General features: G+C 39.2%; 1 protein-coding gene across 1 annotated transcript in view; it reads right to left on the bottom strand.

The window, feature by feature from the left end:
- The window catches only part of si:dkey-11f4.7 (piezo-type mechanosensitive ion channel component 2), a 64,311-nt gene that overhangs the window by 19,864 nt on the left and 30,871 nt on the right, over window positions 1-13,576 (bottom strand). The window contains exons 24-40 of the mRNA XM_057830634.1: window positions 12,466-12,630; window positions 12,131-12,331; window positions 11,849-12,053; window positions 10,914-11,015; window positions 8,762-8,927; window positions 8,439-8,682; window positions 8,207-8,303; window positions 7,919-8,078; window positions 5,796-5,885; window positions 5,620-5,708; window positions 5,475-5,540; window positions 5,282-5,391; window positions 4,977-5,091; window positions 4,597-4,671; window positions 4,348-4,514; window positions 2,967-3,166; window positions 473-631 (exon numbers count right to left, since the gene is read on the bottom strand). Of these exons, the coding sequence (XP_057686617.1) occupies window positions 473-631; window positions 2,967-3,166; window positions 4,348-4,514; window positions 4,597-4,671; window positions 4,977-5,091; window positions 5,282-5,391; window positions 5,475-5,540; window positions 5,620-5,708; window positions 5,796-5,885; window positions 7,919-8,078; window positions 8,207-8,303; window positions 8,439-8,682; window positions 8,762-8,927; window positions 10,914-11,015; window positions 11,849-12,053; window positions 12,131-12,331; window positions 12,466-12,630 (2,411 nt within the window). The remainder of the gene's footprint in view (window positions 1-472; window positions 632-2,966; window positions 3,167-4,347; window positions 4,515-4,596; window positions 4,672-4,976; window positions 5,092-5,281; window positions 5,392-5,474; window positions 5,541-5,619; window positions 5,709-5,795; window positions 5,886-7,918; window positions 8,079-8,206; window positions 8,304-8,438; window positions 8,683-8,761; window positions 8,928-10,913; window positions 11,016-11,848; window positions 12,054-12,130; window positions 12,332-12,465; window positions 12,631-13,576) is intronic.

Below are 13,576 nucleotides of genomic sequence, written 5' to 3'. Positions count from 1 at the left end.
TTATAGCTGCTCTTCCATTGGCTATTGCCTAGCATTCCTGGCATCCAATTGGCTGAGAGGGACCTCTACTGTATGTGTATGTGTGTATCCCAGTGCCCTCTTCATTCGCCCCTTGTGTTCCGACAGCTTTACATTAGTATATTAATTTGTATTCTTACTCTGTTGGTTTTTTACATGATGCACAACTCTGATTTTATGTTTATTGTGCAAAAATCTAATTGTAATGTACTTGTTACATGCTTTGATGCAATTGTATGCATAATAAAAGATTTGTGTCTGAATTTGACGGTGCTTGGAACAGATTAGGGCATTTACATGGAAAGCACGTCTACTTACAAAATTTTCAGGTTACGAAACTACCTCCAGAACCAATTCATTTCGTCAGTAGAGGCACCACTCAGGTGCATCTTATAGTCTAAACACACGCTATTTGTTTTTTGCATTTTGCATAAAAACCTTCATCCCTCGTCACCTCAGTGAGAGCTCATCAGCTTCATAGGAGGTCCAGTCAACATTGGCAGTCTTCCGCAGCCTTTTTCTGAGATGGTTTGCAACCGTCGTTACAGGTGGTTCATCAAGCTCCTCTTGAGTCGGCTGCCGGGAACCCAGCATGGTCTCCTCTGTCATACAGCTGACAGGTCACAGGGATACGAGCAATTTAAGAACAACAAACACGTCCACACTTTAGGAATCATTGGTTTAGAGCAGTGGCGTCATTAAGCCCCCCTAAATAGTTTGGTGTAATTTTATTTAAAAAACAAAAACAAAAATGCTGACATATTCACTATAAAGTTGCCATAATATGATTTTAAATCCATAATCATATAACTTGTCATTATTAACTTAAATATGATCATAAATCTGTCAGTTTTCCCTTACTTCATAGTGTAAGGTAGAGCGCCCCTTCAGTGCGTCGCTATCCAATCCATTCCATTTGTTCACATAGAGAATGACCACATCTCTGAAAATCCAGTCTGCGTTTTCCCTGTGATATTGCTAGCAGTCGGTACTACCTTTTTTTTTTTTTGCAGTCGGTTTTGCAGTCGGTCTCTGCGCACGTCTTCCTTTGTTGTTTTACGGTCAAAAGTTACATCCCTGCTCTAAAATAATGCTGCGACTTAGCTGCTACTAGCTAGTTAGTCTGAAATGCATTATGAAGGTCCTACTTGAGTTAAGTTTGCACTTCTGTTACCACTATTTTTGGGGTAACGTCTTTCTGGAGCAACAGCTGTGTTTCTCACTTTACGCATAGATGAGTACAGGAGCTGAGCTCATTCACGTATGATTATCATCAGTGGATTGTCATAATAATACACTAACAATATTCACTCCACCACCTATACTGACCTGTTGGATTCAGAGGAGAGGAGCAAAGAGGGTGAAAGGGGAGAGACCTCTACTTAAAAAGTGAGTAGGAGACTAATGATTCGAAAGTGGAGAAAGCCAAGAAGATGATTACGCTGCTGGCCAAAAGTATTGGCACCCCTGCAATTTTGTCAGATAATGCTCAATTTCACCCAGAAAATGATTGCAATTACAAATACTTTGGTAGTAATATCTTCATTTATTTTGCTTGCAATGAAAAAAACAAAAAAGAGAATGGGAAAAAAAATTAAATCATGATCGTTTTACACAAAACTCCAAAAATGGGCCGGACAAAAGTATTGGCACCCTTGAAAAATCATGTGATGCTTCTCTAATTTGTGTAATTAACAGCACCTGTTACTTTCTGTGGCGCATAACAGGTGGTGGTAATAACTAAATCACACTAGTCCATCTCCAAAGACCTGAATGTTCCTGTGTCTACTGTGCGCAGTGTCATCAGTAAGTGTAAAGCCCATGGCACTGTGGCTAACCTCCCTAGATGTGGACGGAAAAGAAAAATTGATAGAGATTTCAACGAAAGATTGTGCGGATGGAGGATAAAGAACCTTGACTAACATCCAAAAAAGTTCATGTTGTCCTGCAGTACAAGGGTACAACAGTGTCAACCCGTAATATCTGTCGGCGTCTGAATGAAAAGGGACTCTATGGTAGTATACCCAGGAAGACCCCACTACTGACCCAGAGAAATAAAAAAGCCAGGCTGGAGTTTGCCAAAACTTACCTGAGAAAGCCAAAAACGTTTTGGAAGAATGTTCTCTGGTCAGATGAGCCAAAAGTAGAGCTTTTTGGGAAAAGGCATCAACATAGAGTTTACTGGAAAAAATAAGCGAGGCCTTCAAAGAAAAGAATACGGTCCCCACAGTCAAACATGGAGGAGCTTCCCTGATATTTTGGGGTTGCTTTGCTACCTCTGGCACTGGACTGCTTGACCGTGTGCATGGCATTATGAAGCCTGAAGACTACCAACAAATTTTGCTGCATAATGTAGGGCCCAGTGTGAGAAAGCTGGGTCTCCCTCAGAGGTCTTTGATCTTCCAGCTGCACAATGACCTAAAACACACTTCAAAAAGCACTAGAAAATGGTTTGAGAGAACGCACTGGAGACTTCTAAAGTGGCCAGCAATGAGTCCAGACCTGAATTCCATAGAACACCTATGGAGATAACTGAAAATGGCAGTTTGGAGAAGGCACGCTTCAAATCTCAGAGATCTGGAGCAGTTGGCCAAAGAAGAATGGCACTGTTAAAAAACTCATAGATGGATACCTGAAGCGGTTGTTCGCAGTTATTTTGTCTAAATGTTGTGCTACCAAGAATTAGGCTGAGGGTGCCTAGGTGAGTTTTGCGTAAAATGATAATGATTTTTCTTTTTTTTTTTTTTTTTTTTCATTGAAAGCAAAACAAATGAAGATATTACTACCAAAGCATTTGTAATTGCAATCATTTTCTGGGAGAAATTGAGCATTTTCTGAAAGAATTGCAGGGGTGTCAATACTTTTGGCCAAAAGTGTATATATATATAACATACATACCCTGCCCCCCTGTTCTTAAAACCAAGTGACGCCTCTTGTTTGGAGCATACCTGGAGACGCTGCTCGCCCATGACATTTTGGAGGCCTGACTTTTGAGTTTGACGTAGGCATGGCGGGAGGAGGGTAGAGAAGGTGGTGGCGAGGTAGGAGGCACCGAGTCCTCTTTTTCTCCAGGTGAGGACAGAGTGTTCTGACGGGACAACCAGCTCTCATAATACTGCTTCACGCTCTGCTGGCTCACCTCTTTGCCCTACAGAGTGAATGAGAAAGTGAGAAAAAGACAGAGTGTGTAAATCATAAGCGGATTTTAAGGGGGGCCAGGCCCCTCCTGGTGGCCGAAAAGTGTCATTGCATGTAATTGACTTACCTATATGTATATAAAAAAGTTGTAAAGCAATAAAACTGCAACAAAAATGAATGAAATGAACAAAAAAATTTTTTTTATAATGGGTCGTAATTATTTTTCGAGCACCTTAGACATTTGCTTCGCATATAATTATATATATATATATATATATATATATATTTTATATATAAAATAGAGAAAAAAATATTTTAAAAAATGATTTTTTTCTTTGATTGAAAATCTTTTCTTTTGATTGAAGCAACTTTATGGGGGATTGAATGATTTAGATACAAATTTCCTTATCATAATATGGCCCAAACACAAAAAGGATTGCTTCAATCAAAGAAAATTTTTCAATGAAAAATTAAGTGTTCACATGCAAATTTTTCAATCTCAAATATTTTTTCGCATTCAAAAACTTTTTTCTCTGATTTAATTTTTTTTTTTTTTTTGATTGAAGTATTTTTTCTTTTTGAAGCAACTTATTTTTTGATTGAATAATGAAGAGAAAAATATCCTAGCCAAAATGTGGCCCAAACACAAATCAACATTACTTCAATCAAAAAAAAAAAAAAAAAATCAAATAGCTGTCACATGCATTTTTTGTGTTTCATATTTATATTTGCATTGAAACACTTTTTTTTTTTTTTTTTTTTGATTGAAGTGACTTTTTTTGGTTGAAAATATATATTTTGATTGAGGCAACTTTTTTTTTTTTTTTTTTTTTGAAGCAACTTTTTTTTTGATGGAATAATAAAGACACAAAACTACCTCCATATGGCTCCGCCCAGGGGATCCAATTTTTGACTGGGGTAACTACATTGGCACGACACTGGCGGGCGTACCAAATTCAATGGATGACGATCTTGGTAAAAAGTACTGCCTAACCAGCCTGATTTAGAATTCCCCTCAAGAATGATGGGAAACAAAAAAACGCTCATTGCCAACTTATTATTTCAAATTTTCTTGTAAGTTAATTTTATTGCTGACACTGCGTTTTGGGGTCATCAACATGTTGTGCCCCCTCTGCCCCAAAAGTCAAACTCCGCCTATGGTGTAAATGTACATTTGCCATCATCTCTCACCTTCTTCTGCTGCTGGCTAAGTAGAGCTCTCTCAAAAAGCAGCACTTTGGAAATGTCCAGGTTTTCTTTGCAGAACGAGTTCAGACCTTGAGTCAGGTCATCAAGAAGTGACTGCAGGAACGCGATGCCAAATTTCAAGGTGTTGACGATGCGCTGGAGGATGTTTTCTGAAAGAGATAATGCTTTCTTTTGTTGTTGTTGTTGTTGAAATATAGTTTTGTAAAACAGTGAGCTCACTCATGTTATTACCTTTGTCTTCTTCACTTTCTTCTTTCGTTGTGCTTTCATCAAGTTCATCCTCGCTTGAGTTAATTCTATCAATACCTACAAGAAAAACCGGCATTTTACAATGGAAATTTTAGATCATTAGCACTCCAAAAATGGGCGAAGCTTGTAGCAGTACAACTTTCCTTAGCAAGTTTTAGGTCAGTTGAAGTTAGCATATTACTTTTGGTTTAAGCCCAAAAAACGTTATGCTGCTTGGTATTTTTTAAGGATACTTTGCTGCTATTAAACCATTTTCCAGTGATTTGGAGGCATATATTATCTGTGATGTTCTCAACAAATTTACTGTTCTGCGCTACAAAAACAGCTAAGTCCTCTATTTTTTGTTCATCTGAAGTCCTCACTTTGCTGTGCCAGAAGCTTTGCTCTCTTCTTCTCCTCTTTCTTCATTCGCCTCTTCTCTCTGCTCAGGTCCTTCAAAGCTGATTTGGAGCTGGTGACCCAGGCGTTGTAAGCCAACTAACAATACAGCAGTACACATTTGATGAAATACTTTTCACATTCAACTCAATTGCATCTATTGGCAGCAATAGACATGTTATCCATTTGAACTCGAAGGGCACGCTGCCGGCCCATCCCAGTTGCCGTCAATGGCAACCAATTTTAATTTCAGTTTTCGGTTTAATCTTTTTCTCAAGTTTCAGCAAACCTGAAAAGCTGATTTCTTCTTTGGAGGTTCTTCTTCTTTCTTTTCTGGATCCTCATCTTCTTCCTCTTCACTGTCACTCTCAAATAGGTGGTAGCCACAATTGTTTTCCACTGTGTGAAACAAATTACCAACAATATGTCAGTAAAATTTTCCTATCCTGTTATTCGTCATGTGTTATGATTTCATCGTGTACCTCCAGGTCGTGAGACCCAAGGCTTCCACCATTTTCCTGCATCCCTCTTTGCCTTCTCTTCATCATCTGCGAATATTGACCAGTTTGTGAATTTGTATTCATATTTGCAGTTTTATGACAGATTGAATTCATTATTTTGTGGTACCCAGTCTCTCTGATTTCTGATCAACCGGAAGCCCTAATTTGTCTGCTGGCGTGGGCCGACTCCTCTGTTTGGATTTAATCTTCTCCATCCTAAAGCAAGATGCAGAATGCTTAAATCTGCTTTCTAACATTTTTCATATAGACAAAAGCCTTGGGACCTCAGGTGTGGTGTCTTACTGTTTCTTCAGTGTCTCCACAGATTTCTGTTCCATTTCGAGCCGGGCGGCAACCTGCTTTTTTACCTTGGCCTCAAAAAGCTCAGCACCCCTTGGAGGTCAAGAGAGATGTTCAGAAAAAAAGGATAAATGTCAGATTTAATTGTTTAAAAGAAAGAATAGAAAATTCCTGCTGATTCATCAGAAACACAGAACCAGTGGTAGGGTGAGAGACGGGTTTGTGTTGCACCCACACCGCAAATCATATTTCCACATTTAAATGAATGTAAATATCCATTTCAGTATCTAGCAAAAAAAAAAAAAAAATGGGAGAATGTCTACAATGTTGTACTTTAAAAAAGACATAGTGATGGTTAAAATTTATAAAGTCAACATTTTTGCTATTTTTTTGCTTCACTTTTATGAACATTATGCTACTCCCTTTCTTGTGCATGCCTTTAATAAAGCAGACATAAGCCGCTTTCACAAACATATCCCGGTAAATTCCTGTGTAAGGTGGCGCGGGATTTACTTGCGTCATTGCTTGCACGCATGTAGAAATATCCCGGCAATGACACGGGTTGGAAACTTTCACAGGCTTGTCCCGTGTTGGCGCGATTTTATAACTTGGACATTACGTCATTTTTGGTCGGCATCGGCTGTCACAATTTTGGTCAAATCATGTTTTTTTATAGAGCCGTTTGTGGGAGCGTTCCTGACGTCGTAACTGCAGCCGATTCAAGCTCAACAAGATTGTATTAATCTCAGGCGATCCAAGACGAGGGTGCTGAAATATTAACTTGCTGGGCTCTCCGCTTACTGCTTAGATTAGTATTGTAGATCCCCGTCGACCTACTGTCTCGGACCCATTGTGTTTTTCCCCCTTTTCCGCGATCGCGTGTATTTTTGTTTGTATTTAATAAACCCTTGAATGCATCCCTCTGTTGTTTTCTGATTTGAGGTACAACCTTGTTTCAGCCGTTGCAGAACCTAACATCAGCAACAAAATAAACCGCACATTTCCAAGAATGGATGATGGACTCTCTGCCTCGGCTCTACGATCCAGTAGCAATTTAATATCGTTATGTTTTCAGTTTAATTTAGCTATTTCCAGTTTGATATGTTGATAATTGCAATGACAATTACACGGGCCTTTTGTATTATTCCCACTTTTCAGCAATCACGTGTATTTTTGTTTGTATTTAATAAACCCCTGAACACATCCCTCCATTGTTTTCTGCTTTGAAGTACAACCTTGTTTCCACAGTTGCGGAACCTAACATCAGCAACAAAATAAACCACACATTTCCAAAGATGGATGATGGACTCTCTTCCTCGGCTCTACGATCCAGTAGAAATTTAATTTCGTTATGTTTTCAGTTTAATTTAGCTATTTCCCGTTTGCATTGTTGATAATTCCAATGTTTGTTTACCGCTTTTCTTCTTACTGCGAAGAAAGAGGAAGTGTCCATCAGCCCACCATGATATTTATGTCATCAGCCATCATGTTGTGACCCGGGAATTTAACGCTTGCTTTCACATAAGCCTCGTCCCGGTCCTTTTCCGGGCATTATACTAAAACGCGACCCGTGAAATGTCCGCGTAATCTCAGTGTCAATTGACCCGGGAAATAGCATTCACATACAAGGGCTGCTCGTTTAAATCCCGGGATTTTCACGGTGTTTTGGCTTGTGTGAAAGGGGCTATAGACATATACTTTTGGATGTCAAGGGTTGCCATGATTGGCGGTGGATGGAATAAGCGTGCACTTGCTTATTTGTGTGTCTGGCAAATTAATAGATCCTGGTTGAAAATTTCCCCTGACGCCACACAGCAGACACAAGAATTCAACCTATGACTTATGTTGACGGATAAGAGCCTTTCCCAACATAATTTGGACTACATGCTGTAGTCAACCTAATGAAGGACTACACCATCAGTGAAAACAATGGTTATAAAGTTACATCAGACTGAACAGCCACATAAAAATATCAGATATGACCAAAATTTGCATTTGTGCATCTAGACCATTGGTCTTAGCGTAGCCTAATGTTGGTTTCATGAAGACCGTACCAATTCTAATACCTCGTTTGGTTCCAAACATATTTGGTAGATTGTAATAAACCTGATTCTGATTTTACGCACCTGGACGCCAATATCTTGGCAGACTTTAGGTCAGCCACCACATAAAGGAAGTAGTAGCTGAGGAAGACCCTTCTCTGGGCTAAAAGGACAGTGAAACAGATTGCATCCCATACGATGCCGGCCTCGCCTTCAGGCAGCTCACACTCCTCATCTGGTTCGGCTGAAGAATAGAAAAATTACAGCCTTCAGATTATATTACAATCTTAATAAATACCAAAATATCTAAAATATGCACAGTTAATTAGTTTATACATATAAATTTCAATGAGTGGCAATGCCGACACCTACGGACATCGTAGCCTTTTATGGTGCAGAACATACTGAAGGCCTGAATTAACCAGCAGCCATTCTTCAACAGGCTGCCCAAGTATGCACAGGAACCAAGCTGAAGAGAAAATTATGAAGAAACCGTGACATATTAGATACCAAAATGCAACAGTATGGATATAAACATAACCACTTTTAGTCAGTAAAGTATTATTTATTGAATAACAGTCTCTGACATGGTTGGTGGACTCACAGACAGAAGGTTCTTCATTGCGATCACAAAGCAAGTGTAGCCAATGAGCCAGTCCCACAGGCGCAGAATGTATTTGACAGGTTGCATCAGCACACTGCTTCCAAATAACATGAAATAGAAGCAGGCAACCAGGTAGCCCATACAGAAGATGTTGATGCGAGTGGTGCCCGTGATGAAAATGAGGCAAAGCACCAGCCAAAAGAAGTAGCTGAACACAAACACCTTCACCATGTCAAGGTAAGACCTGCAGACAAAGAGAAAGTGGTTTTGCAAAAATACGGGGCTTTTTTTTCCCTTTTGGGTTCTGTGTAGTTATTCTAGACCTGCAGTGAAGGAAGTTGTCCACCGGTATGAACTGGTTGCAGGAGCTGGGGTCGAGACTGCGACTGATCTCCACGTTGTCTCCAGCTAGCAGTCGTACAGCTGCCCTGTTCTCCTCCTCAAAAACCTGCCATTGCAAGGATGAGCACAATAGCAAAAGGTGGTCATCTGCACAAGGGGGACAAGAGACAGAGAAAGAAATTCAATGCATCTGAAGAGATGCGACATACTCTTTTGCCTTTGCACCACCAAGAAAAGGAAAAGACCGAAAGTTCACTCTCTCCGTAATGTTTGGTAGATTTATAAGTAATAATAGGATGTTTTGACAGCATAGGTAGAAGGTTTGTGATTTTTTTTTTTCAGCTGGGCAACTGCAAACCCCATGTACAATACAGTGGTATGAAAAAGTATCTGAACCTTTTGGAATTTCTCACATTTCTGCATATAATCACCATCAAATGTGATGTGATCTTTGTCAAAATCACACAAATGCAAAAACTGTCTTCTTTAACTAAAACCACCCAAAAATTTATAGGTTTTCATATTTTAATGAGGATAGTATGCAAACGATGAGAGAAGGGGGAAAAATACGTAAGTGAACCATCAGATTTAATATTTTGTGGCCTCCCCTTTGGCAGCAATAACTTCAACCAGACGCTTCCCATAGCTGCAGATCTGTCTAGCACATCGATCAGGACTAATTTTGGCCCATTCTTCTCTACAAAACTTCTGTAGTTCAGTCAGATTCCTGGAATGTCTGGCATGAATACTTGTCCTTAGGTCATGCAACAGCATCCCAATGGGGTTCAAGTCTGGACTTTGATTTGGACACTCCAGAACGTGTATTTTGTTCTTCTGAAACCATTCTGAAGTTGATTTACTTCTGTGTTTTGGATCATTGTCTTGTTGCAGCATCCATCCTCTTTTTAGCTTCAACTGTTTGACAGATGGCCTCAGGTTTTCCTGCAAAACATCTTGATAAACTTTTGAATTCATTCTTCCATCAGTGTGGCAAGTTGTCCAGGCCCTGAGGCAGAAAACACCCCCAAATCATGATGCTCCCACCACCATTGCTTCACAGTGGGGATGAGGTGTTGATGTTGGTGAGCCGTTCCATTTTTCCTCCACACATGACGGTGTGTGTTACTCCCAAACAATTCAACTTTGGTTTAATCAGTCGACAAAATATTTTGCCAAAACTTCTGTGGAGTATCCAAGTGCCTTTTTGCGAGCATTAAATGAGCAACAATGTTTTTTTTAGACAGAAGTGGCTTCCTCTGTGGAGTCTTTCCATGAACACCATTCTTGGCAATAGTTTTACATATACTGTAGTTGATGTGTGCACATGTAAGTCTTTAGCAGACACTCTAAGGTTGTTGTTTTTTTTTTTTTACCTCTCTGAGTATTCTGCACTGATCTCTTGGCGTCATCTTTGGTGGACGGCCACTCCTTGGGAGAAAAGCAACAGTGCCAAACTCTATCCATTTGTAGACAACTCTGACTGTTGATTGATGAACATCCAGATTTTTAGAGATGGTTTTGTATCCTTTCCCAGCTTTATACAAATTAACAATCCTTGATCACAGGTCTTCAGACAGCTCTTTTGACCAAGCCATGATGCACATCAGACAATGCTTCTCATTAAAACAATTCTTAACTGATGTGCGTTTAATAGTGGGCAGGGTAGCTTTAAACCACTCAGTAGTGATTGGGCACACACCTGACTTAAATGGTGTGGTAAAAATTGGTTTCAGTTGCTCTTTAGGTCTCCTTAGGCAGAGGGTTCAATTACCCTTTTTTCCCCTTTCTGTCATTGTTTGCATGCTATCCTGACTAAATTGTGAAAACCTATAAATGTTTGGTTGGTTTTGGTTAAAGCAGACACTGTTTTACATCTGTGTGATTTTGACAAAGATCAGATCACATTCGATGGGGATTTTATGCAGACATTCTAAAAGGTTCAGATACTTTTTCATACTACTGTAAACACAAAATTAACTAAAAAACAAATAAGAGGCAGTGCCTTCATGAACAATTGTTTACTTAACGAATACGCACCGTAGGGTATGTTTCTTAGTCTGCTTGATTTGTGTGTGTGTTTGATTATTAAAAAAATACTTCTGCTACACATTCTGAAGGCATCATTATACTCACAGAAAATGAATAAGGGATTAGGACTCATGGCAAAATCTGGCATATAAAACCATTTGATAACGTTTGAGGTTAAAGGTTGAGCTGCAGTCCTCCAAGGGTAATCTAAAAAGCAATAAAAGCAAAAATGTTAAAATACAGCATAATATTTTTTTTTCTGTTTTCTGTGGCGCTTGTTCACATTAGTTTGAGGGTGAATTGAAGCCCATCTCAGCTGACTTGGAGCAAAGGACACAAATAGACAAACTAAAATTCAAACTGTCGTTTACACATAGAGGCAATTAAATGTGTTTATTAAACAAAATGTGAATAGAAGCCTCACTTAGCTTAAATACTGTACAGTGGAACCTCTACTTACAAATGTCTCTACATACAGAATTTTCAGGTTAAGACATGCCTCAACGGGAACTATTGCCTCTTGTTACGAAAGAAATTTCAGGATACGAAAGGCAAAAATACAGTATGGCTGGTACTCACAGCTCCCAGAGTTTACTGAACGTAACATACTTATAGCTGCTCTGCCATTGGCTATTGCCTAGCATCTTCCTGACATCAAGTTGGCTAAGAGGGACCTCTACTGTATCTGTATGTGTATGTCACAGCGTTCTCTTCATTCGGCCGTCGTATCCTGACAGCTTTACGTGAGTGCATTAACTTATATTCTTTATTGTTGTTTTTTTTTTACATTACGCAAAACTCTTATTTTAAGTTTATTGTGCCGTCATCTATATGTAAAATGGATGTGTTACATGTTTTGAAGCATTTTTATGCATCATAAAAGATTCATGTCTCTGAATTTTCTGGGGCTTGGAATGGATTAGGGCTTTTGCTTGGAAAACACGTCCCTACTTACAGAATTTTCAAGTTACGAAACTACTTCCAGAACCAATTAATTTCATAAGGAGAGGTACCACTGTATATAAGAAATTAAGACATACCAACACACAAAGCAGGAGGGACGCCGATGCAGAGTAAGTACTGCAGGACTATGAGACCCGCTGTGAAGCAGCAGTATTTTGGCCAAACCTCTCCGATGGCCTTCCTACGGCGCCGCGACACGACCGCCATCAAAGCAAACGAGTGTAGCAAGGCGTAGAAATCCATCCTTTGACCAATCACATTGACTGCCACAATGAAACTCATCTAAAGTACAGTATATGGAACTTGAATGTCACGGAACCACCTCGAAATGGACACTTTTGACTAGAATGAAAGCTCACCTCTAGGCCAAATTTGTAGAAGAAGAAGTTGATAAAGTACTTTATGCAAGGCCGTATGCCGTGGTCCAGGTGCTGCCGCGTGATCCCGTGGAAGAGGATGCTGAAGGGGGGTGGTTTCAGGTTGTTGTGGATACGGAAATACAGCTGGTGGCGGTGGACAGTCGCCTCAAATACCAGCAGGCCCAACACCATCAGATGATTCTAGTACAGAAAAAAACAGAATGAGTGGGATATTTGAAATCATGTGAAAGAAAATAAGAAAGGAATTTCATACTGGTAATATCAAATAATTCAAGGAGGAAAAAAATATACTAAAGTGGCAAATGTAATTGTACCCTGAGACAAGGAAGGATTCGTCCTTCACACTTGAGCAGCGCACCACACCAGTAGATGGGATCCACAGGCCCAATGTAGAGGATGGACCGCTTCAGCAGCTCCATCATGTTCCCCCTCATCTCAACACCAACATCCAGGTGCGAGATGTTGGATGATAAAACATTCTAATTTGGAAAAAAAAAAATGGTTATTTGTTCATTCTTTCAAAAATAGCAGACAGAAAAATACAGTACATTTAAAAAAATGTATCCTATCCTTTGTCTATATTTCTTGTTTTTGACGTGTCTTGACTGATTGCCCAATAACTTCCTCTGTTGGCAGTCTGCTCCTTGTGTGTCTACCAAACAGTTTCCCTCGGATTATTACACATTTTCAATGAAAACCACATAGCTTTGCCCTGATGAAGTCCAATTAGGTTAAAACTAAAAAACAGAGGTGGGTAGTAATTTGTGACATTTACTCCGTTACATTTACTGGAGTAACTTTTTGAGAAAAATGTACTTCTTAAAGTAGTTTTACCACGCGACGCTTTTAACTTTTACAAGAGTAGATTTGTGAAGAAAAAACACTACTCTTACTCCGCTATTTTGGGCTATGCTTTATCTACATATTGACTTTGTATTTGCCAGAGATGTTTCACCAATGAGCCATCGCAACACTATCCACATACCACCATTATACCAATCAGTGATTAGATTTTTTTTCAACCACTAGAGAGCACTCATGCTGTCTGGACAAGTAATGTTTCATAAAGATGTTCTGGTCTGAATTCGATAATTTTTGTGTCATCTTTTTGGCCTAATATGGTCATGTAAGAAGTGGTAGTACAGTGTAATAAGATGAAGATGTGCTGAGAAAAAATCTATACTATTATTAAAAAAAAAAAAAAAAAAAAAAAAATCCGACATTACAAGCAGTTACTCACAATTTTACTCATTACTTGAGTATTCTTTTCAACAAAGATTTTTTCACTTGTACTTGAGTAACTTTTGGATGACTTTTTTTTACTTGTACTGAAGTAGTATTAGAAGTAACACTACTCTTACTTGAGTAAAGTTTTGGGCTACCCTACCCACCTCTGCAAAAAAAAAAAAAAAAAAAAAAAAAACC

This window comes from Corythoichthys intestinalis, chromosome 2, assembly GCF_030265065.1.
Source record: "Corythoichthys intestinalis isolate RoL2023-P3 chromosome 2, ASM3026506v1, whole genome shotgun sequence".
Lineage (NCBI taxonomy): Eukaryota > Metazoa > Chordata > Actinopteri > Syngnathiformes > Syngnathidae > Corythoichthys > Corythoichthys intestinalis.
Note: the sequence above shows the minus strand (reverse complement) of the source record. Positions and strands in the feature narration are given on the sequence as shown.